The sequence below is a fragment of the Equus caballus genome, chromosome 23, assembly GCF_041296265.1.
Source record: "Equus caballus isolate H_3958 breed thoroughbred chromosome 23, TB-T2T, whole genome shotgun sequence".
In the NCBI taxonomy this organism is placed as follows: domain Eukaryota; kingdom Metazoa; phylum Chordata; class Mammalia; order Perissodactyla; family Equidae; genus Equus; species Equus caballus.
In genome coordinates this window covers 53,282,534-53,306,467 of record NC_091706.1, presented here as the reverse complement: position 1 = coordinate 53,306,467, position 23,934 = coordinate 53,282,534, and the positions used below count along the sequence as shown (strand labels likewise).

Below are 23,934 nucleotides of genomic sequence, written 5' to 3'. Positions count from 1 at the left end.
ATGCTCAGAATGGCACCTGGCCCTGAGTAAGTGCTCCTTCCATGGCAGCTCTTCTATTGAAATCTGGCTAGAAGATTATTCCCCGAGTTCTAGGTCTATGGACAGGAAGATGAGGTGGTTCCCAGAGAAATGTCCAGGAGACTTTTAGTGCCAGCTCAACCACTGCACAAGCAAGAGGAGAAATAGCCATTCACTGAGATGACGGGCCCAAGCGTGTCACAGCAAATATCCCGGAGTTCTAGACAGAGCCATTTCTTCTTGGCACACACACCAGCTGCCTACGAGGACACACCTTCCTCCACTGGTTTTCTGGTTCTCCCTCAAGTTCAGGAGCTAAAAGTTTCCAGGAGAATAACACAGGCATCTTGACAGGCAGCCAGAAGAATCCTCTGCTCTGTGAAGATCCGGTGTGCTCCACTCAGCCAAGCCACTGGGCCAGAGGGGAAGCCCAGCCTCGTTCTTCAGATCTAGTTTGACAACCTACTTTTAGTTTCCTTTTCACTTGTTGCATCAAGCTCATTGTTCTTTCTGCATCCTCTAGTTCATTTTGTAATGCCCAATGATGTAATAAAATGAAATTAAATTGTAAGTTTTAACTGTGCAGAAGGTTTTGCTTTAGGCTGTTTCACTTTAAAGACGATCCAGAAACTGCTTCAGAGACAGGAAACTCACACAGAAAACAGACAATAACGCACACCCACTTGTTAGCAGAAGGAAGGAGCTGATGCTTATTCAGCAGCTGCTGTCACTGTGCCGCCCCTTTAATTCTTTTCTCATCCCTAGGCCTGGTTCAAACTACCCCTAAGAGGTGTTATGAGAATTAAATAAGTCCAGCTAAGAGAACAGCCTGGTATCGTAAGACAAAGTAAATCCAGGCTTGGTGTGAACTTGCCTCTGTATCTGAGATACCGAGACTAGAATGTCTAGCAGCAGCAGCGGGAGGCCTGGCAGCAAATGGTGGGAGATGTTGGGTAGTCAGCCTCTGTGTGTCCCTGGGCCACCAACCTGTTGATGGGAGCATTCCCAGTGTTGCAGGGGGTGCAGAGTGTAGGACCCTCTGGTTGTGTGTCTGTATTGCAGGAGGGGCACAGCTAGCGAGAGTTAGGCAGGACCCTCAGCACAGTGTCCTAGTCCCTGCTGGATCCCGAGGGGACCAGGAGGAAACTGAGGGAGGAGTCTCCTCAAAGGGCTGAGGAGACATTTGGGATGCGGGAAACGGAAAAAGAATAAAAAAGAGTCTGAAACCAGGGTCCCATAGATCTTATGTACATACCCTGCGTCTTCACGCCAGGTTGGAGGCCTGTAGGTAGATTTGCTACATCACCAGCTGCTGCCTTGTGGTTACAGGGAAACCCCAGCCTGGGCAGAATCAGCCTCGGGCGCTGAGTGAGGAGGAGAGGGAGACAGCAGGTGGAAGACTGGGGAAGACAGACTCTTCCCTCACCCTGAATACAGGCTTCTTCATGTGGTTCCTCAGTGTCATAGGAACTCTCCACATTATCCAGCAAAACTTCTCCAGGGATTTTGGTGAGATTACCGCTCACTTATGATTGTGGACAGTACTGTTTCTGAACCAAGTTCTTTCTCCTTTCTTGTGCCCTCATTACCTTCTCTCCTCATCCTTTTCTAATGGACTTTACTCCAGTATAATCTCACACCACACCTTCTACCAAAGGCTGGCGAAAATACCACATCCCTCTTTCTGTGGTTTGACTAGAACAACCAATGAAGAAAGAGATTAACGTTATTATGAACCCATAATACTCATCCTCAATTAGCCACCCAAAAAGATACATGCAAATCTTACCAACATCAACAGCTTTCCAATGCTTTACTCTCAGGACCTATGAATACTCTTAAAAATTATTGAGGGCTAGCCCTGGAAGCCCATTGGTTAAGTTGAGTGCTCTCCACTTCAGTGGCCAGGGTTTGGTTCCTGGGCGTGGACCTCCAAAACTCCTTTGTCAGAGGCCATGCTTTGGTGGTGGCTCACACACAGAAAGAGGAAGGTTGGCAGTGGATGTTAGCTCTGGGCACCAAAAAAAACAATATTGAGACACCCACAGACATTGTCTTTAAGGGAGTTATATTTATTGATATTTGCCGTGTTGGAAATTAAAACTGAGAATGTTTTAAAGATTTATTCTTCTAAAAATAACGAAGATAAACTCTTTACATCTTAACACAAAAACTCATTTTTATGAAAAATAACTACATTATCTAAGACAAAAAAATTAATGTAAATGTTTTGAAGTTTCGCAAATCTCTTTAATGTCTGGCTTGATAGAAGACAATTGTGTTCTCATATCTTCTCTGCAATCAATGTGTTGGGTTACGTTGCTTTGTTTCAAGTTTGTTTCAAGAAGGAAATCTGGTCTCACACAGATATGTAGTTGGAAAATGGAGGACCTTGAAGACCTCTGCAAGTGCCTGGGAACCCCAGGGGCCCTCAGACTACACTTTGAGAACCACTCATACACATCGTCATCATACAAGGTTGAAATGATACTTACTGCCCACAGTGAGTTTGACTTTCTGTTCATCTTCAACTATTTTCGAATTCTGATGGTTTTCATAATAATTTAGAAACATAAGAAGTATGGGAAAACATTATACTCTTGTGGTTGATATTGTTCAGGATTATCAGCTGACAGATTTAAGTAAGAGTATGCATGCACAGCTTGGATTCTTGTTTATTAATCTTCTTTTATTGGGAAACATAAATAGCCACAAAAATGCACAAAAGACAAGTAAAATTTTAATGAATAATTAAGGCAAATACTCATGTAACCACCAACCAATAAAAACAACCAAATTTTGCAGCATTCTGGAAGCCTCACCACCGTCACCACCCCCACGTGCCCCTCTTCCATCCCTCCTCACTAGAGGGAGCTGCTGTCTCCAGTTGTATGGGAATCGCTTCCTCTCTCTCCTTTATAATTTTACCTAAATCATACAGTCTAGTTTTCCTGTTTTTCAACTTCATGTAAACGGAATATGTAGTCGTTTGAGCTTGATTTCTTTAGCTCACCATTATGTTTGTAAGATTTATCCCTGTTTGTGCATATGGTTGTAGTTCTTCATTTGTGTTGTTATTTATGATCCTCTTACATGCATGCACTACAATATATTTATCCATACAACTTTTAAGGGCTATGTGGGATGTTTCTACTTTGGGTCTATTATGACTAGTGCTGCAATGAATATTTTTGTACATATATCCTGAGGCATATCTACCTGATTTTTTTCCAGGCTAATTCCTAAGAGTGTAGGTGCTGGGTCATAGGCTATGCAGATTTTCACCTTTGCTAGAGTCGGCCTTAATGTTTCCCAAGGTGGTTGGACAAATTTACACACCAAACAGGAATGTTTGAGAGTCTTTCTTGCTCCATGTTGTCATCACACTTGCTATTTTCAATCCTTTCAATTATTAACTTGAATTCAATGTAATTGTTTACGTAAAAATCTGAAAAGTCAACAAAAACCTTTTAGACATAGTGTTTACAAGGTTTTCCAGATACGAAATCAGAATTGATAACCTCCATATATATGGGTGTGTGGAATGAAAAGTTAGTCCTATTCTAAATTAGAAAATGTAGTGAAAAAATCATTTCATTCATAATTGTAACAACAAGGCACAAAATATGTTGGAATACACCTCAGAAAGAATGTGCATGCATACCATCAGCCAACAGTAATATTTTATTGAAAGACATTTTAAAAATACCCCAATAAAATGACAAGATTCACCATTTTTCTTTATGTAGTGATTAATAAGTATTTATTCAATAAATGAGTGAATGTGTGTGTCTCAGCAGAAGACTGACCTTGGCAGCCTCCTAGTGCAGAGGCTGATTGCCCTTCTTAATGATGCTCACCAGCCCATCACCTGCTCAAATGTCCCCTGCTCACTGACAAAAAGAACAGGGCGCGACTCTAGTCCACTCTCTGGCCAAGAATCTCTTGAATTGAGTACCAGAGCTCCACTGGCATTCAAGAGCCTCCACGGCACATCTCAAGCTGAGTTGTCCACTCTCAATCCCCTTGAATCCGAACACTCAGCGTGTCCACAATTAGAAGTTCCTTCTATTTGCTCCTTGCAAATGTGTCCATTCTCCAGGCTCTGTTCGTGCCTGTCCCTCCCTCTGGAGCTGTGCCGGCCATTATGGTAGCCATTCATCACCTGTGGCCTGTAGAACACGCGACTAGTCCAAGGAACTGTACTACCAATGGAAAAATATGCATCACATTTTGAAGAGAGTATGAAAAAGAAGAATGGAACTATCTCACTAATAATTTTATATTGATTCCATGTTGAAATGATGCTATTTGGATATGTTAAATAAAATATACTGTTAAAATTAGCTTGTTTCTTTTTCCTCTTTTAATGCCACTACTACACAATTTTAAATTGGTTCTGCGGCTTGCCTTATATTTCTGTTGCACAGCGCTGATGGAGACTGCCCTCCACCGTGTCACCTTCACACAGCCGCCTCTGCCTGTGGTGGTCACCCCGCTGCTTCAGGCAGACTCCCTGCACCCAGCGCACTGAGGGCCCCTCATCCTCCTGTCAGGTCATTCCTTTTTCCTTTGAGAGTCACCGTCACCACCACGGTTGGCACCACGGACCCATCTGAAGGCACCGACTTGATCTGCTTCGTATTCTAACTGTGATACACAGGAAAAAGCAGAGCTTTCAATGCCATCCACCCATCTCATTGGCTGTGTGCATCTTGGGCACATTACTTAGCCTCTCTGAACCTCAGTATCCTCTTCTATAAAATGAAGATGACAATACCCATCTCAAATGCTTACTATGAGGATTCTTCAGAGAATGGCATCTAGTGAGCACTCAATAGATGGTAACTAACACTGCTGTTACTACTGCCACCACTATTATTTTCATTCCATTTGGTAATGGCCTCTATCAGCATGGAGGATCAGAGGCCACTGGATGTGAGGCGGATGAGGAGGTCCCCCTGTCACACCTGAGAGGTCAGCTGTACACTAGGGTGCAAATCTCTCTGGAGGACCAGGCCCCCGTGACCACACTCCTCGGATGACCTCCATCCACTGAGACCAATGGACCCATGTGATGGCTGAGGTTCTGTGCAGAGCTCGCATGCAAAGGTCAAAGGCAAGAGAAAGTGAAACCCACAGAAGAAGCCGAATAACCAGAAAGACTGGGGGCTCATTGGCTCTTTTTTTAGTGTTGATTAATCTGTAATTAAAGAACATGTTCACTGGTGGAAAATTGGAAAACTACATAAAGAAAAAAAAAATCACCCTTTCGTTTTGCAAGTCCAACATAACCACAATTAAAATGTTGATATGTTTCCTTTCATTAATTTTTTCTCTACATATTTTTACATAGCTGCATTTTACGTACAATTTTGCGTCCTGCTTTTGAATAACTGTGTGCTTTTTATTTTCTAATAATAGATGTTCATTATTGAAAAAATTTTGAATGTGGATAAAACAAAAGAAAGGTTAAAACTTTAGTAACACCTTAAATTCTTTCAAACAAAGTGCACTCACTTACGAAAATGACTAATTATCCTATCTTCCAGTTATCTTTTTATCATAGGGAAAAACCCATGTACAAACAGTTCTACAGGGACAAAGAGAAAAGGGAAAGGATTTTCCTCCTTGCTGCATCCTCACGCTCAGCATTCTCCCCTAGGGGAACTACCGACAATACACGAGTGAACGTGCCCAGAGAAGAAATTACAGGCACGTATCCAAATTTAATATGGATATTTTTCTAGCACCTTATAAGACAAATGATAATGCCATATATTATTTTGTGTATTACTCTCTTGGTTAAATATATCTGGTGTATAGGTCCATATCTGCTGATCTTACTTTTTAATGGCTATACAGTATTCCATTTTGTGTGTTCCATACTATTACTGAACTGATTCTCTACTGATGGATACTTAATTTCTCTTTTTTACTATGACACTACTACACTGAACATTCATAAATGTTGATAGAACATATACTGTATAATATATACACACACATATGTACATGCATATACATACTTCAGCAGGAATATCCATAGGTAAATTCCTAGCAGTCGGGTTGCAAGTTAAAGGGATAATTCCATTGCTTGAAATTTAAAACTTGGAAATATATAGCCAAGTTCCACGTGGTCTTTCCCTGCGAGCTGGGTTGGGCTCTCTCACAGCCTGGCAGGTGCAGGGCAGTTGGACCCCTTACATGGTGGCGGACAGCTTCAGGAGCAAGAGTTCCAGCTCACAGAGTAGACATTGCATTCTCTTTCTTGGCCCAGCCTCCGAAATTACACAACATTGCTCTACCACAGAATTCTGCCCCGGTTCCAGAGGAGGGACACAGACCCCACCTCTTGATGGGTCGAGAGTCAAAGAACACTGTAGATTACCACGTGGGATGGGATATTGTTCTGGACACGTTTGAAGATACAATCTTCCCCACTCTGTAAAAGGTTTATGCGTTCATTGAGTGCATATGAGAATACTATTTGTCCATGCCCTTGGAAAACCTTATGGGGAAAATTGGCTGCCTTGTTATTAGTTTGATTCCCATTTCTTAGTAACACTGAGCAGATTTTCATCCTTTATTGGCCCTTGTACTTCTTGTCCGGCTATCTGGCTATTTTAATGTTTTCTATTGGATAGTTTTCTACTGGTTTTAGGGGCTGTTTCTCCATGAAGACAATTATCCCTTTCTTGTTGTGTGTGGACACTGTTTCTAATGTTGCTCTTTCACTTTGACTTTATTTTTTGCCATCCTGAAATTCATGAGGTGTTTATGCTCATATTTATCACTATTTTCTATTTTAGTTCCAGGGTTTTATATCTTGTTGAGAAAGGTCTTCCTTACTCCAATGTGATATTGAAAATACCCAAATTTTCTTGTCGATTTTCGTCATTTTACCTTATAATCTGCTTCCTGTAACGTGACATGGATTATATAACGTTGACCCATCCTCCGTTTCCTGAAGATGACGCCCCTCCATCCACACCCTGCTCTGTGGGAAAGTGGCTCCAGGTGCTGAGGTTTCTCCAGCTTGAAGCTTCTCTCTGGCGCCACATTTCCCCAAATCCTCTCATTTCTCATGACTAGAACTTCTCAGTGAAATTGCGTTTCTTTCTTTTATTTCTAAACATTTCTTTCATATGTTACTTCATTTCTGAATTCTTCTAATTCGGATTTATGTTGTTTCATGACATTTCTTAATGTTATCAAACTCCTTGGTAACACCTTGTTAAAATGTTGGTCTGTATTGTGCTGACTGTGTTCCTGGTGTATTCTCACGATCTGTGGAGATCTGATTCTGCTCCTTCCTCTCCTTCCTCTAACACTAACTTTGTGTGAGACTGAGTCCTCCTCCTATGCTGCTGTTCGATGTTATAAGAGCTTATTTTTCCTGACTTCTAGAAGTCGTTCAGTGGTTCTTCTACCTGACAGAGCTCCCTCTTCGGTTGCTTTGGTGACGTGTTCAGGAACATGGTGGCTTGCTCTGTGAGTTGTCCACCGCACTGGTCTGGCCTTCTTTCCTTGTCTCTGTTGATTCTATCCTGCTCAAATTTGATTCCACCTCTAGCAGTTTCCCCTCAGTGGAGGGCCCTTTCCCAAAGGGAGCTGTGCCTGGTTGGTTTGAAAATTACCTGTATCCTAGACCAGTTCACTGCTTTCAGAACTTGCCGAGGCCCCTCACGCTCACCAGCTATTGCGTTGGGCAAAATCACCCCCAGCTTCAGCTGCTGTTCTCAAGCTAGCCCGGATGGCTTTCCAGTAAATACCTCTCGGCTATTTGGGGTTCTCAGGTCCATTGCTTTCCTCTGCTTTCTCCACATCACGATACTACCAAGCAGATTTTTTGGCAATTGGTGGTTTGTCCTCATCTGCTTGTGTTTTGTGGTTCATGTCACCCACTTTGTACGTTAAGTGGGGTTTTGGTTTCTGTCTAGTCGCAGTGTCTATTTTTGTGTGGGGACTCAGGGAAACCCAAATCTACGCTGCTACCACTGCCACTTTGCCAGAATCTTGTCCTCATATTCTCGGATTGTTTCCTCCATCATTTCAACTCTCGATACTCTTCACTCATTTGAAAGAATGACACTGGTAGCTTTCCCACTCCCCTAATTTAGAAGGAAAGATAAGTTGCTTCCTCTCCGCCCCACGCAGCAGGCATTGTGTCGGTGCAGCTCAAGCACAAGCCGTTCTTCAGGAAAACTTCTGACACCACCAATAGATAGTCCTTCTGGGGAGAGCTGATGACACACAGCCAACGAAGAAGGAACAGGAATGGAGGGATATTGGGGAGATAGGTGGAGCATACTGTAAAGGTCAGAAGACAGGAGAGCTATTGATGACGGGAAACCTGGAGCTCAGGGTTGCTCTCGGTTTATAAATCCACATTTAGCCAGATTCTTTCAGCCTCTACTTCAATCTGGTGCAATAGAAGCAATGTCCTCAGCATTAAGCGTATACGGAAATCATCAGAACCAACAGAACTGATGCAGCCTGCTGTAAAATGATGGAGAGTTTCTTCAAGCGTTTGAACCTGATGTTGTCAGGAAATGAGAGGTTTCACATAAATGAGTGTATTCACCTCCACCACTAGCCTCCTGGTCTAACATGTTGATAAATCCCCTGTTTTGCTTGCATCCATCTGGCCTCCCTCCATGACTTATTGCGCTTAATGTAGAGAGAGTGTTTTTTTCCCAAAACCTAATCAAGTTACTCTACCCTGCCTAAAACGCTTTCATGGCCTCCACTGCTCTTAGGATAAAGAAAACCTTCTTAACACACCTCACAATCCCTGTGTTCTGTGGCTCCCACCTGCCCTCTGGCCTCATCTCGACCACTGTCAGACCACTCTCTGACTTCAAGGTCACAACGGCCTTCGGTCCTGCCCTCTACCCCCACCACACTTCCTCCCGCCACAGGGTCTTTGCACATGCAGTACCATCTGACCTTCCTTCTGATTTCAGCTCCAGTGTCACTCCCTGAGGGCCGTCTTCTCTAACCTCTCCCACTACATTATGTCCCCAGAGCATGGGAACCCACAGGACCACGAACCTCTCCTCTGGACCACATGTCAGTGCTGCATTTTACCTTTGTGTATTTCTTTGATTAATGCTCTTCTCTCCTACTTAACTGTACGATCCATGAAAGCGTGGATTACAATCTGCAGCAGGTCACATTACAGTTCCTTGCACACATGGGGATTCAGGAAATTCAGGGTGAAAGATAATGCAAGGGCTTCTGAAAACCAAAAATAATTACTTTAAATATCATAATTGTTGTAACTTACTTCTGTATTGAAATCTTTAAAAATGTCTGACTTGTCTCCCTGCCTACTTAAACAGGATGTACAATCCATAAGATTATTTATTTACTGATTTCTCTCTTATGAAAACCGTTTAGTACACTCTAACAACAAAATGGCCTCAGCATTATTGAAAGAGGACCATTTGTCTCAACAGTACATCCCTGATTGCTGGATTTCTTTTCCTCCCATTTTCCTTCTAAACCTCCTTCTAATATGTGGTATCAATTTGTATGGGAATGAAAATCAGACATTTAGATTTGTTAGAAATATGTACTAAATAAGAACACATTGGCCCTCAATAATGGTCACACTGGTCCCCTATAAAGGGGACCATGTGCTTTTGTGCATGGCCTGTGTAGCACTCATTTTGTCTGCTTAGAGATAAAGCTTCATTCCTAGTTTTCGGTTATATTGTAGATAGTTGAGATTGCCAGATAAAGCAACAAATGTGGCTGAGAAAGCTATGTGTGTCTTGCTGTACATGGTTGGGGCCCTACAAAAAAAATTTAGATATGCTTTGTTGAACATTATTCGATGTTAGATACAAAAAGGTAGGTTGTCTTTTTTAAAATCATAAAATGCATATATTTATTGTTTTGTGATAGTGTAATTGGGAATTAAATCTAATTCCTATGAAAAAGGAAACTCCCATACAAAGACCCCTCAAAAACATCTCATAATACTAAAACAAAAAAATAAAAATTACTTTGCCAAATGACAGAATTCTGTAATAGCAGAGCCCTAAGTGATTTAGCTTATTTTGTTCTTTTGGTATTTAACAATTCACTGAAACTTTACAAAACATTAGAAATCCTCAGAGGTTGTATGTTTTCCCCTAAGTTTGAGAGACTACAGAGTTTGTATGTTTTCCCCTAAGTTTGAGAGACTACAAATAATGTAAATGACATAGGAAAACAGAAAAGGAGAACTGAAAGTGGGAAATTCCTCTGAAATAGAAAGAGTAGAGGACCATCCCGTATAAATAGCCCACACTCACGGAGGAAGGACATTTAAGCTCAAGCCGTTGCCACCTCCACTTGGGCTCCTAGGGAGTAAAGGCAACGCTGTTCCTGTCTTCATCATGACCTACAGGTGGATCCTCCCAATGGCCCTCCTGCTGTGTTTCTCCACCACGGCTCTTTCTGTGAACTATGACTTGCTTTGGTCCCAACTAAGAAGCAGCAATTCAGCATGTCAGAAGCTCCTGTGGCAGTTGAATGGAGCCCCTCAACGTTGCCCCGAGGACACAATGAACTTCCAGTTCCCTGAAGAGATTGAGCAAGCACAGCAGTTCCAGAAGGAGGATGCCGCATTGGTCTTCTATGAGATGCTCCAGCACACCTTGCGTATTTTCAGAAGAAATTTCGCTAGCACTGGCTGGAATGAGACCATCGTTAAGAACCTGCTTGTGGAAGTCCATCTGCAGATGGACCATCTGGAGACAAACCTGAAGGGAATAATGGAGGAGGAAAGCTCCACCCGGGGAAACACGACCATTCTGCGCCTGAAGAAATACTACGGAAGCATCTCGCAGTACCTGAAGGCCAAGAAGTACAGCCACTGTGCCTGGACGGTGGTCCAAGCAGAAATGCTCAGGAACTTAGCCTTCCTTAACGGACTCATAGATTACCTCCAAGACTGAGGATGTCCCAGCCTGCATCTCTGAGAAGGGACAATGCTGACAGTGACTGCAGGCGTCTTCACCAGCAGAGGCTCTTGAAGTGACTGACAGCTAAGGCACTGCATGGGAAAGGACAGTTACAGACTTTAAATTTTTTACTAACTTATGAATTAAGTTATTTATTTATTTATTTAAACCTTTACCTTGGAAAATAAATTTTTTATGAAACAAATGTCAACATGGCCGTCTCAATTTCAACTTGATTTCTAGAATCACCCATATTACAAAGTGCAGAGTATTTACTAGCTGTTCCTTGTAAAATGTGCCTGCAAACTAGTATGGTTTCTGGCCCCTGCCTTCAAGGAATTTAAAATGCAAGGAAGCCATGTGGAATATACAAGATAAGAAGTGAGAAGGGGACCTCCACCATACAGGACAAGAAATGCCGCTTAAGCCCCATATAAACGGAATTAAAATGAGAGAGACAGGCAGGGGCTCTGCACCCAGAGGACGGGGCTGCTGCTTCTACCCTGTGCCCCACTCTCTGGCCCCACAGTTACAATCTGATGGCTCTCAGGGTACCCAGAGGAATACGTCAGCTCTTGCGTTTGCCCGAAGCTCATCCCTACTCTCTTCGGGATGCTCTGCCTCCCCCCTCCCCCTCAACCCCACAGGATTGTACAATATTTCCGTGCCTCGCAAGTCTAAATGGGAGAAGTCCCAGGCACTTCTGGGACACTTTAAGCGGCAGTCCCTTTATGGTACTCTTCATTGGACAACTAAGCTGTATGGGTGTCTCAGGGGAGCCGGCATCTCTGTCTCCTTCCAGGGCGCACACACAGAGGGAGAAAGAACTCTGCTTTGTACCCCTGCCATCTGCCTGGGTTTGCTCCCTATTTTTCCACAGAAGCAAGTCTGCTCCTGCGCCCCTCCGTCCTGTTCATCAGAATTCCAGGAAAATCCTACCCGCTTTTCCTGCTGCTCTGCGTCTCCGAGGCCACACTCTCCCCAAAGCCAAGGCCAAGGCAGGTGCAGCAGATTAGGTCCAGTCTCAGGCCAGTGAGAAACCAGGAAGCAGGGGAGACAAGGAAATTCAGGTGGGATAGAGAGGGCGCCAATGTTCCCAGGGCTTACACTGGGAAATTGGAGATTTCCTAGGAGCTCTTTGGGCACCGGCCAGCATGGCTGCCTTTCTGTCTGTACTGAACCCCTTGGGAACGTGCATTATTATGCCTGTTCCTGCCATGAGCAGCTGCCATCCAGGCACTGTGCCGAGCTCTGATGTATGTAACCGGATTTAGTCCTCTTCACATGCATCCCTCCGGTGGGACCACGACGTGATGGCCATTTTACAGGTCAGGAAACGAAGTCTCAAAGAGGTTTAGTAACTGCCTCAAGGTCACACAGCTAGTGAGTGAAGGTCAAAAAAGGTACAAAGGGAATAATCACATACAGACTTTGTTTGTCTCAAGGCATTTTCTCCTGGGGCAGCACAGAGCTCTGATTTCCCTTCAGGGATTCGGCCTTGAGAAGAAACCTCAGCCAAGGGTTCCCCAGAAGACAGATTGCTCAGAGCTCGGAGCTTCCTCTTCTGACTGACAGAGGTAACACACCCGCTGTAGACCCAAGAAGCGCCATCCTGGTGGGTCTACTGCCTTTGTTGTCCCAAGCCTGTCAAGGTCCTCATAAAACAATAAACCTCCTCACTCCCTCCATCCCCCACACGCTACAACTCCAAACCCCCAGCTCGGCCAAAATCCTTTCTGCAGCCATGATTCCTTTTGCCCTGGAGTCAAAAACAAGATGAGCGCGTAGAAATGCAGACTAATCGGCAGACTAATCAAGAGGATAGTCAGACTCTCTGTGCCCTGTCCAACTTACCACGCCCCCCCCCCCGCAACTTCTCTAAAATTCACGAGAAATGCATCTCAAATTAAAAACACATATATAAATGCATGGATAAACGATGTTCGTAGATTGGATTACTCAATGGTGTTAAAATGTTCCTTTTTCTCACATTGATTTACACAGTTTTGTGATCCAAAGGAAAATGCAGGAGATCTTGGTGTGGAGATTGACAAGCTGAGTCTCAATTTATATCCAAATGCCAGGGATTTAGAATAATCAAGGTAATTTTAAAGAAGAATAAAACAGAAAACATATTTCCAGATAAGCATTATTTTATACCCATAGTGTGATGAGTGCAGAAACAGACCCATCCAAATATTAGCAACTGATTCGCAATTACGGTGTCAGTTAATTGAACTGGAAGAAGGAATAGGCTTTTCAATAAACGGAGCTTGGACAATTGGTATGTACACGGAACCAAAGAGAACTTTGACTCCTACCTCAAATCTGACATAAAAAACTAATTTGAGGGGCCAGCCCTGTAGCACAGCGATTAAGTTCGCACATTTTGCTTCGGTGGACTGGGGTTCGCCCTTCCAGTCCCACATGCGGACCTGCGCGCTGCTTATCAAGCCACGCTGTGGCAGGCGTCCCATGTAAAATATAGAGGAAGATGGGCACGGCTGTTAGCTCAGGGCCAATCTTCCTTAGTGAAAAGAGGAGGATTGGTGGCAGATGTTAGCTCAGGGCTAATCTTCCACCACTCCCCAAAATAATTAATTTGAGATGAATCACAGACCTCAATGTAAAAGCTAAGACTATCAATTTTCTAGAATAAGATATATGAATATATCTTTTTGACCATCAGGTAAGCCAAGAATTCTTATACAGGACACACGAAAGCATCATCCATTGTAGAAAAGATTGACACATTGATCTACATTAAGATTAAGAGCGTCATTCATCAAAAGACACCATTAATCGAGTGAAAAGGCAAGCCACGGAGTGAAGGAGAAATCTAGAAAGCAAATTGTCAGAAGACTGACATACTGAATACATGAAACATTTCTAAAAATCGATTAAAAAGGCAGAATAGAAAAATAAAGACTTCAACAGAGTCTTCATAAAAGGGTTAATAAGCACATGCAAAATGTTTTCGACATCATTATTTCTTGAAGAAGGGCAAATGGAAAACAAGCATAAATTACAAAACAAGTGTTGACAAAGATGTGTTTTTAACCAGAAATTACAGAGTTTTCATTGGAGAGTAAGTTGGTTACAGACACACTGAATTAAAGGACACAAATATGAGTTATCTTATGTACGATGCCATTTATATGAAATTCCAAAACAGACAAAGCAAATATCTAGTAACAGAGGCCATAGATTCGTGGTTACCTTTGGCCTGGGGCTATGCAGTGGGAGAAGGCACAGCAAGATTTCTGAGATTCTGAAAATGTTCTATGTATTGATCTGGGTATCATCTATATCTAAAAATACAACAAGATATATACTCATTAGTGGATATATAGCTTACAAATCAAAACCAAGGTTAAAAAAAGTGCAAAACAACCTTCCTACCAGGGCTGCTCCTGCCCGAGCTCTTGAACCTCTGAGGTCATAGCTACTGGCTACCATTGATGGTTTTAACTCTGTTCATCGCCTTACATACAGTAGCTGACGTTTCTTTCTCAAGATATTGATTACCTGTAAGGTAAATATTATTTTCAATATTATTAGCACTATTACTATTACTAAATAGGTTCTATAATTTTCCCAAGAAGACACGGTCATTAAAAGTCTGGGTTAGAATACCAGACCGTCTGCGCCCAACCAACTCAACCCAGACATTTCTCCCTTGTCCCGTTGCTTCTCTTCAATACTGACATTTTCCTGCCTCCACGTAGGGTCCCTTCCAGGAAGCAGGAAAGACAGACATTAAAGCAATGACCGTGTTTAATTACAGCTCAGCAGAGACAGTGCAGCGAACTGAAGACTCAGTGCCAGTGAAGACGCGGCACTGGGAGGCGGGAGAAACCCTGCTTTCTGACGAAATCTGTGGCTGTGGTGAAATCAAATCATTGGTTTTGTCTTTTCTCATCTTAAAAACAAACCAATAATAGTAGTAACTATCACACAGGATATTATAAGAATTAAAGAAAATGAAGATTGAAAGTTACTGAGACTCTGAACACAGTAAAAGACACCTGCCTTCACATAATACTACAGATCATCATCGTCTGTATGGTCCACGGTCAACCAGGACTCGCCAAGAGGAGCTGTGATTGCGGCTCCCCTGACGCTCTCGGTGACGGGCACACTGGTGCCCCCTAATGGAAACTCTAGGACGGGGCGGGGTCTGCAGGCCTGTGCAGGAGCTGAGCGCAGGCACACGGGGGTTAGAACCGCGCCTCACGCAGTAGAGAGAGAAAGTTTAGAACACGGTGGAAGCTTTTTCTGGGCATCGGGCGTGTTCGCATGTTGTCTTACAGAAAATGGCCGCTCTGCTATTCACAGGATAGTATGAAGAAATGCTGCGTTAAGTATTTCATGCTCAAACACTTTTTTTTGAGAGGAAATTTAGCTTGATGTCGTCACAGTAGACGGACCCAGGAATCAGTCTAATGTGGACTTGATAAGAGCAGAGCAGCAACTCAAAAGGAGCTTTGCATTTGACTGTATTCCATTTTCCCACTCCGTAAAAGAAAACAAGGATGCTCCCCCAACTGCAGGGGAAGTATTACTGGAAAAGAGTAAAAATATCCTACTGCATCATAGAATAGAAAGAAACAGCATTGTTGTTAACTATGTAATATAGATTATTGTGCTCAGTCCCATATTATTTGTCTCTTTTTCAAAAGCCTTGTATGTATATATCTTAAGAATACACAATAGTATAGCCAAAAAATTTTGTGTATCCAATAAATAGTTTAAAAGAGTTAAAATTAATTGTTGTAACGGATGATAGAAAAAATATTATAACATTTTTCACACCGATTGTGTTTAATTAGTGTATTAATTTCTACTAATTGTCACTTAATTAGTCCTACTGTTCTCCTGATACGGTAGCATTTAGGTAGCAAGAAAGTAAATAATACAAGGTAACATATGATTTCAAGGAAACATCTATTATTCGGGTTTGTATGTTAAAGTAGGAACACAGGTGTAGAATTATTGATTATAACTTAACTCTCTCACTAGTTTTTGGTCTGGTTTGGCTGTGTCGCACACTGGTTCTCTGAAAAGCTCGTCCGTCACCTTAGACCAGGGACAAGATAGATGTTTTAGAAAATCTATTTCACATGATGCCAAAGATTTTCAAAATCTATGTTTTAAAAATGTGTTCTAATGACAAATTCATTCACTAGGATAATTATTCCAAAGGATATTTTGTTTTCCATGCATGCAGTTTTAACAAGAACACAGAATGAAATATTCTAAGCACAAAAAAGTTTCACACTTAGAAGTTAAAAAGAATTTGTAACCACAAAATTTACATCTTTCATCCTGATGCTTTTCTAAAACAGAAGTATTTAAACTCTATTCAAACTTACAATTTAATAGATGATGCTATACAGACAGTGATTAAATCAGAGAAACCAAAATGGAAAGTTTGCAAGTGATCTTATATGTTGTTATGTTTCATGGCAAAAAAATTTAGGTGTTGGAGGATCACAAGAAATCACTGGAAGTCCAATGCTGGAATGCTTCTAAATTTAGTTGAAATATAATTATAACAAGGAATCTGTGTCTTATTTGTGTAATAAACTTCCAAAGACATTCATAATTCTCCTAGGAAACCATATTAGATCTGAACTACTATCAAGAATATAAGAAAAATACTTTACCTTTTTTTATACACCGTTTGCAGCCCATTGTGAACAAATGTGTCAGACTTAGGGATGTTCTCATTAAGAATAATGACAAAACAATAGAAAAAGATTTATTGACTTTATTGACATGAAAAACCTGGAAATGTTTAGTTTATGAAATTAATAAATGGAAAAAATATCATATTGACATAAAAATGCTCTTGGCCAAGGATAGGAAAAAAGCAGAAAGATGGCAAGTGCATACAATAATGAACAATCCATTATTTCCCTCAGAAATGATGATGCTAAATTTGTGCATAATTTATTCAACTCATAAGGTTGATTTAATCTGCAACAACGCTGCTTTTGTGACTTGAAATATGATAACATTTTTGAGTATTGTACAAAAGGTAAACCCATTTTTATAGTTTTGCCTGTCCGAAAAACTACCTTAAAAACATTTAGAGAACCTGATGGGTCTCAAGGTCAAATGCAGTCATGGCGCTTCACACACACACTACAGCTGTGTACCAAACACTGCAAGATATGACCTCAAATGACAATGTACGTTATGCAGGAACCAGAAGCAAGCTGGCACCAATAGACTCCACATTTGGATGCAATTTAATTTGGTGGGATGATATTTAGAACCAAGTGGGAAGAGTTGTTAATGTTCTGCAATAAAAAACATTCATCTATATAAAAAGCAGCCGGCTTCACAGAAGGCCCACCGTTTGGCTTACAACAAATGAGAGAAAGTAACTTTGAAAGTATGTTGATGAGTAAAACGTTAGAAACAGACATGAGTGCACTTCACGACTTTGAAAATAAACTGACATAAATGTTATGAAATTGGAAATGTATGAATCACTGGATGAAAGTATCAGTGATTCTGGGATATAGCATATTTTAAAGGTTAGGAGTTTATAGAATCCTAATTTCAACTTGGAGATGGAAATACAAAAATTTCAACCACGTGCCTTCAGATCTTTAATATTTAACAGGAGAAAATTACTTTCCAATGAATACGTCTGATTTTCAAAAAGCAGCCACTGACTTGGCTCCTAAATTTTTGGAGGATTGGAGTTCTGCAGAAATTTCATTTTAAATGATTTTACGCAAGATTCATCGTCAGTAATTGGGAATATAAAATCGGTTTCCTGTTTGGATCTTCTAAAATGATTCACGAATTTGGCTTAGTGCAATCTTATCCAAATTGGCAGGTGGCTTTGAACGTTTTACAGAAAATCCTAGTCACAGCGGGGATGTTGCAAAAGAAACTTCAGTGAACTAATGTTCATTAAAATCATTTCAGGTCACAAAAATTTCAACAACAGCAATTCTTAACAATGAAAACAAGATTATCAAAGAAGTCTATTTTGAAAAGACTCGATGCGTTTCCTTTTATTCGAGCGAAGAAAGTAAAATTATAATCTATTCTTGTTTGGACATATATAAAATATTTTTAAACTTAAAATAGTCTTGCCAATTTTAATACACTTACTTTTAAATATTTTTTCATCTCCTTTTACGCTGTAGGAAAACTTAGCCATTAAAAAGATAATGAAACTAAGTACATAGGGGAACATAGTTTGGGTCTGCCTCCGGCTCCAAGAAGTCCCAGCCAGGCACTGTCCGGGTCCCCAAGTCATTTCATCGGGGAGTCCCAGTATTCCGAAGATTTGTGTCCAGATTGTAGCTGCGTCTCCGTTTCCCCGAATTCGTGTCTTTCTCCCCAGAAAGCCTCCTGAGCCTGGAAACAGCCCACAGCACGCTCTGACCTCGAGCCGCCGGTCCCCGAATGAGCGCGCGCTCTTGGAAACGGTGTGGCCCCGACCTTCCAGGAGAAAGGGAAGGATGGACGCGGGCAGGCGCAGGCAGCGGAAGGCTCTGGCGGGGCCCCGGCGGAGCTCCCCGCGGCGTCGGGCCGAAAGGAAGCGTTTGCTCCGCGTTGTCCCGCCCCGCGCGGTCCCTGAGCCCCGCGGCGCCTCGCCCGGGCCGGGCTCCCGCGGACGGCGACGCGCCGGGTCTCCCCGAGTCCGCGGCCGGAGCCCCAGGCGCGTCCCGCTGGGCGGGCGGCGCCGGAGGGTCGGTCACGGCGAGTGCGGGCGCCCCCTGCCGGCCGCTGGGGGCAGCGGAGGGGGTTTGCGCGCCCTGTTGAGCCCTGGCTGCACAGGCTCGCTGTCACTGTGTCTGCTGAATCACGGAACTCAATTGGGGAATCTATTCGCTAACGGTGCTGGTGATGCCTTGCTCCAACTCCTCCTGGTCTCTTGGGTCTGAAAAACAAGAAATCTTCATGCTTTCGAGTTCTCTGCAAAGGATCGCTTCTCAGAGATTAATTTGAGCTGCTCAGATAAACATCAAAGTATCCATATTTCAACAGAACACAAGTTCATCCTGCCTTTATGTAAGACCTCAATGCAGGCATTCTGATCAGACCTGCTGCGTAAGAGGGATACAGAACGGAATGGCAGTGAAACTTCTGGCTTGGAAGATTATGAGCTGATGATGCCTTTGGCCTGCTTAGAGATATCAAGGGCAGAAACAAGACCAGGTGTTTATTATGTCGCACCTGAAACATATTCATGATTGCCGTTAGGCTGTCAGAACCAGACACATGTCAAGGATATTCGGTAGTTCTCAACTTCAAATCCAGCCCTGTCGTGACTCCAAGGCCGCAGCTCCCACTCAACATGATGCCTGCATTGAAATCTGCTGTCCCCGTCATCTATAGTACAGGCCATTTGCTTGTAATGGTGTTTTCTATCGTGGAAAGGCAGCACACTGAGAGACAAGATGATGCTGGCTTTCACGTCAGAAAGACCTGAATTCAACTCCAGGTGCTGTTTTTGCCCATTTGAGCTGTAAGGAAAATGACTTAACCCGAGTCTGTACTTTCTCATCAGCAACGACTCCTACCCGGGGTGGTAGTGAGGGTTTTTATGTGCCTGGCACACAGTCATCTCTCAGATACTATTGGTCCTATTTTATGAGATCAAGGATAGATTGATGAATTTTAGAAACTAAAGAACACACTCACAGCTCTGAGGGTCAGAATACCAGCAAGGATCACCATCAACCTGGTCCAGTTCCTGAAGTCCCCATTCTTTGGAGGACAAGAGGAGGAACACTGGGACGCCAATATTGCAGAGCTCCTCAAAGGGTCCACTACACACTCATGAGAGTCTAATCTACTCTACCCTATAATTTCTCCTTTCTTGGCCAACACATGCCATTCACTTGGGCCATGATCGATTAAGATCGCCTCTGACACACTTTGTCATGTCTGCGCTACTTGAGATGTTTTGAGAATTAACATCTGCCTCCCCTTCTCTTAGTGCTCAGAGGACTATTTTTGAATTGACAGTTTCGACCTCTAAATGGATACACTGAGAGATCGGAGGATAGAGCTGGGGGTTTCAGGGAGCTCTCTACAAAGTCTGATGTTCGACAATAAACCATTTTGATCTATCAATAAAGATCATATGATCAACAGTTCATATCAGTTTCCCGCAGGGGAAGAAAGAAAAAATTTACTTAGGGAAGATAAAATTACATGTGGTGTGACGTAAAGAAAATTGCCCTGGCAGACGCGTGTTCTCAGATTTCTTAGATAAACCTTTAACTTGTGTGGGTCTCAGGTGATTTCTCTATGTGATGTTGGCCCGTTATGAGAAGACAGGAGACTTGGTCCAGTTGCTGTTTGAAGTCATTTCCCTACCTGGGATTCTATGGGAAAGTTCTAGAAGAAATACGTCTTCGGGTGGACAGTGGGTACCCTTCTGTTATTATTTACTCTTCAGCTCCCCTGAAAAGGAAAATCTGACTACGGGAAGATCAAGCAAGAAAGAGTTAAAGGATTTCCTTCAAGGTGGTCCTTTAAAAAGTGTAGGTCCTTCCATAGCTTCCTCCCATCACCTGGGGGAGCTAGAGCTCTAATGGTTTCACCTGGAGTCTGTGACCCATCTTCCCATGCCCTATGTCAACCCCCTGCTGCAGTTTCAATAGAGGTCTTGAAAAACATGGCTGAAGCTAACATGACTAATGGTGGCAACAATATTATCATCATTCAAAAGGATTTTGCATTCCAGGATGAGAACTGTCTTCAGAGCCAGGTTACAAGCTAGACAAGAATATCAAACTCATTGCTTATCTTCGTCTTAAAATGAGGATTGTTTAATTCAAGTTGATTACCACTTTATTGACCACATAACTCCTACATATTTCTCATGATTAGATTTGGACTATATGGCACTAATTTAGCATCCAACTTAGTAACATTCTAAGAGAATTCAAAATTAATATATTTTTATGTTCTAAAGTAAGGAGTTAATATCTATTCATTAAGTTTTTAGACCTTTTCATGTGTGTATATATATGAACATAAATTCAGGTGCATATGTATTCATAGCATGATTCATATGCACAGTTACCATGCTGACTAAAAGTAATGTCTCAATAAGAACTGGTAGTGAATAGTAAAATCAGTTAAAATTAAAGAAATACTTTATAATTCTATTTTTTGAAGTATTATGCAATTTGCCATTCCAAATAAAGAGAAAATTTAAGCTGCTTTTACAAATATATTGTCTTTAAATTTATGGCAATTGGAGTTTGGAGAGAGTAGGACAAGCAAAAAAATAATGTCAAAAGTAAAGCATAAATCAATAAATTTGAGAATCAAACAGAGTGGTTAAGATAATAAATATAAACCATTTACACTTTACTACTAAAAGCAAAAACTTGATTAGCTTAAAACACAAACTCCATTATCACTTTGCATGGGGAGAAAAGCCTAAAATCAAATAATATTAAACACTAGTGAAACAGCAAAATAAAAGCTGGTCAAAGACACAGCAAGAAAAGAAAACGAAGGAAAGTACTTAGAGACAGCAGTGTTAATATCAATGAAATATTGATAGTGCTCAATATCAATAGTGATGTCCAATGAATGTGTGAAATTTGAGAAGGAGGGTCAGTATGTAGGAAAAGAATAGGATCTATAATTAAATTATAAAAGGCATGGAAGTAAAATTCAAATCATGTAAAACATTGAGCAAAAATATTCAGCAATATATAGAAATGTGAACAGAAACATGATAGTAGCCTTGAAATCTTTGCACAATGCTATTAGTCTATAAAAATAATATAGAAAATAGCAAGAACAAGAGGAATCAGAATATGCGATTTCAGAGTAAATTAATAGCTGAGACTCTGGGGCAGTCTAACCTAGAATAAGAAACACAACCTTTCAAATATTTATTAGTCATCACAAAAATCATCATAATTTAGACTGCAAAGAAACATCAATAATTCCTCCAGAGCAAAAATACTATAAGTTGCACGCTCAGATCACAATGCCTGAAGTTAAAATAATCTCTAAACCACTCACTGAGATATTTAAAATCATACTGATAAAGGCCAGTCAAGTCAGAGAGAAAAAATAAAATGAGAAATTTAGTAAGTAATGGACGTTAAAGCACTATGCTTAAAATTTGCAAAAGCAGTCAAAGTTACACACTGAGGTAAACTCATAGCTTTATCAAACATATGAAGTGAACATAGACTGACCTCACTCATTAAAGTCAATAAAAGAATTCTAAATAGCATTAATGTAGATAATAAAAGCTGACGTTTATTGAATGTTCACTCTGCAACAGGGACTGTGCTAAACACTTTACAGGAAGTACTGTTGTCTTCTCCACAATCCTACCAAGCTCTTAAACAATACCTTATTCTCTACTGCATGTCCTTAGCTAATAATTACTATCACTTATTGACCACCTACTACGTACAAGAGCAACAGAACATAAGCTATTAAATAGCAGAGCTATGGTTTCAACCCCATCTGTATTTTCCCATTTCCGTATACTTTCTGCCGTGATAGAATTCACAATCACATTAATAAACTCATTCATCATGATTAAGAAGAGTATCTTAGACATATAGAGATGATTTGATACTGGACAATGTATTTATATAATGCATCGCTTATCACACCAGACCTCCATTAGTGCTGGTTTCTTAAGGATTAGTTGCAAGGAGGAGTCTAAAACTAAAACAATGAACTTTTAAAGTTCTGTCACATGAAAATCTATCAATCTGACTTACTCTTTGAGTAGGTCTCGTTTACTCATGCAGGATTTTGTATTATGTGCAATGGTCATTAGGAAACTATTGGTTCCCTGAGATATTCAGATCTTACAAATGTATTTATATTTCAATTTGTATAACCAAGTAGTTCATTTGTTAAAACCATGACTGTTGTCTTCACAAAAGTCTTGAAGTATTGGGAGGTTGTCAAGTTCACAGTGGTACATTTTCTAAAATTCTAATTTTCTATTGAAAGCTCAACTGGTGTCATTGACGACAAATATTTTCCTTGAAGAACAGGTTCACTTTATAAATATCTTGAGAAAATGTCTATCAAATGCCCGAGTCTGACTACTCATAGTTTGTCATCATTCTTTCAAGTAAAAATGGATTCTGTGAAGAGTGTCTAGTTTAGCTCAACTCAAATGATCATATGAATGCTTTTCCTCAAAAAAATCACCGTGCAAGCAGTAGAAGTGCTTGTCACACAGAATTTTAAGACTGGCACACAGGAAATCAAAAAGATGTGTGCTCAAAAGTCAAGAAGTAATCAAATTAATAATCTTACTACTTCAGGGACCAGCCCAGTGGCGTAGTGGTTAATTTCACGTGTCTGCTTCAGTAGTCCAGTGTTCACTGGTTCAGATCCTGGACGCTGACCTATACGCTGCTCATCAGGTCATGCTGTGGCAGCATCCCACAGGGAAGAACCAGAAGGAGTTACAACTAGGATATCCTACTATGTACTGGGACTTTGTGGAGAAAAAAAAAAAAGAGGATGATTGGCAACAGATGTTAGCTCAGGGCCATTCTATTCCTCCTAACCAAACAGCATACCTTAGAAAAATAGAGAAAGAAATGATCTTACTATTTCATCCATGGCATTCTTAAGTGAACCTGGCACTTTTGTTACTTCAAGTATTGTACAGTGAAAAACAGAATAATTACTAGTCCATTTTGGTGTCAGTGCCTTGATTGACACTCAGCCAGCAGCAGTTTTACCCACCATTGCTTTTGCACCTTCAGTGTAAGTTGTTGATGTGATGAAAATGGGAAATAAAGTCTTAACGTTATTATAAAAATAACTTTGACCTCGTGGATCCCCTGAAAGTGTCTTGGGGACCCCTAGGGACCCACAGCCCGAGCTTTTAGAACTGCTACTCTAAAGGATTTCCCCGCACCTGCTCTGATCAAGCTCTGGCTTTAAATCCTAGAGTCAATTTCCTTGG

General features: G+C 41.4%; 1 protein-coding gene across 1 annotated transcript in view; it reads left to right on the top strand.

The window, feature by feature from the left end:
* The window catches only part of LOC100147174 (interferon beta), a 32,131-nt gene extending 20,950 nt beyond the window's left edge, over positions 1-11,181 (top strand). The window contains exons 3-4 of the mRNA XM_001917573.3: positions 5,571-5,733; positions 10,421-11,181. Of these exons, the coding sequence (XP_001917608.3) occupies positions 10,434-10,970 (537 nt within the window). The 5' untranslated portion in view covers positions 5,571-5,733; positions 10,421-10,433 and the 3' untranslated portion in view covers positions 10,971-11,181. The remainder of the gene's footprint in view (positions 1-5,570; positions 5,734-10,420) is intronic.
* Positions 11,182-23,934: the final 12,753 nt, after the last annotated feature.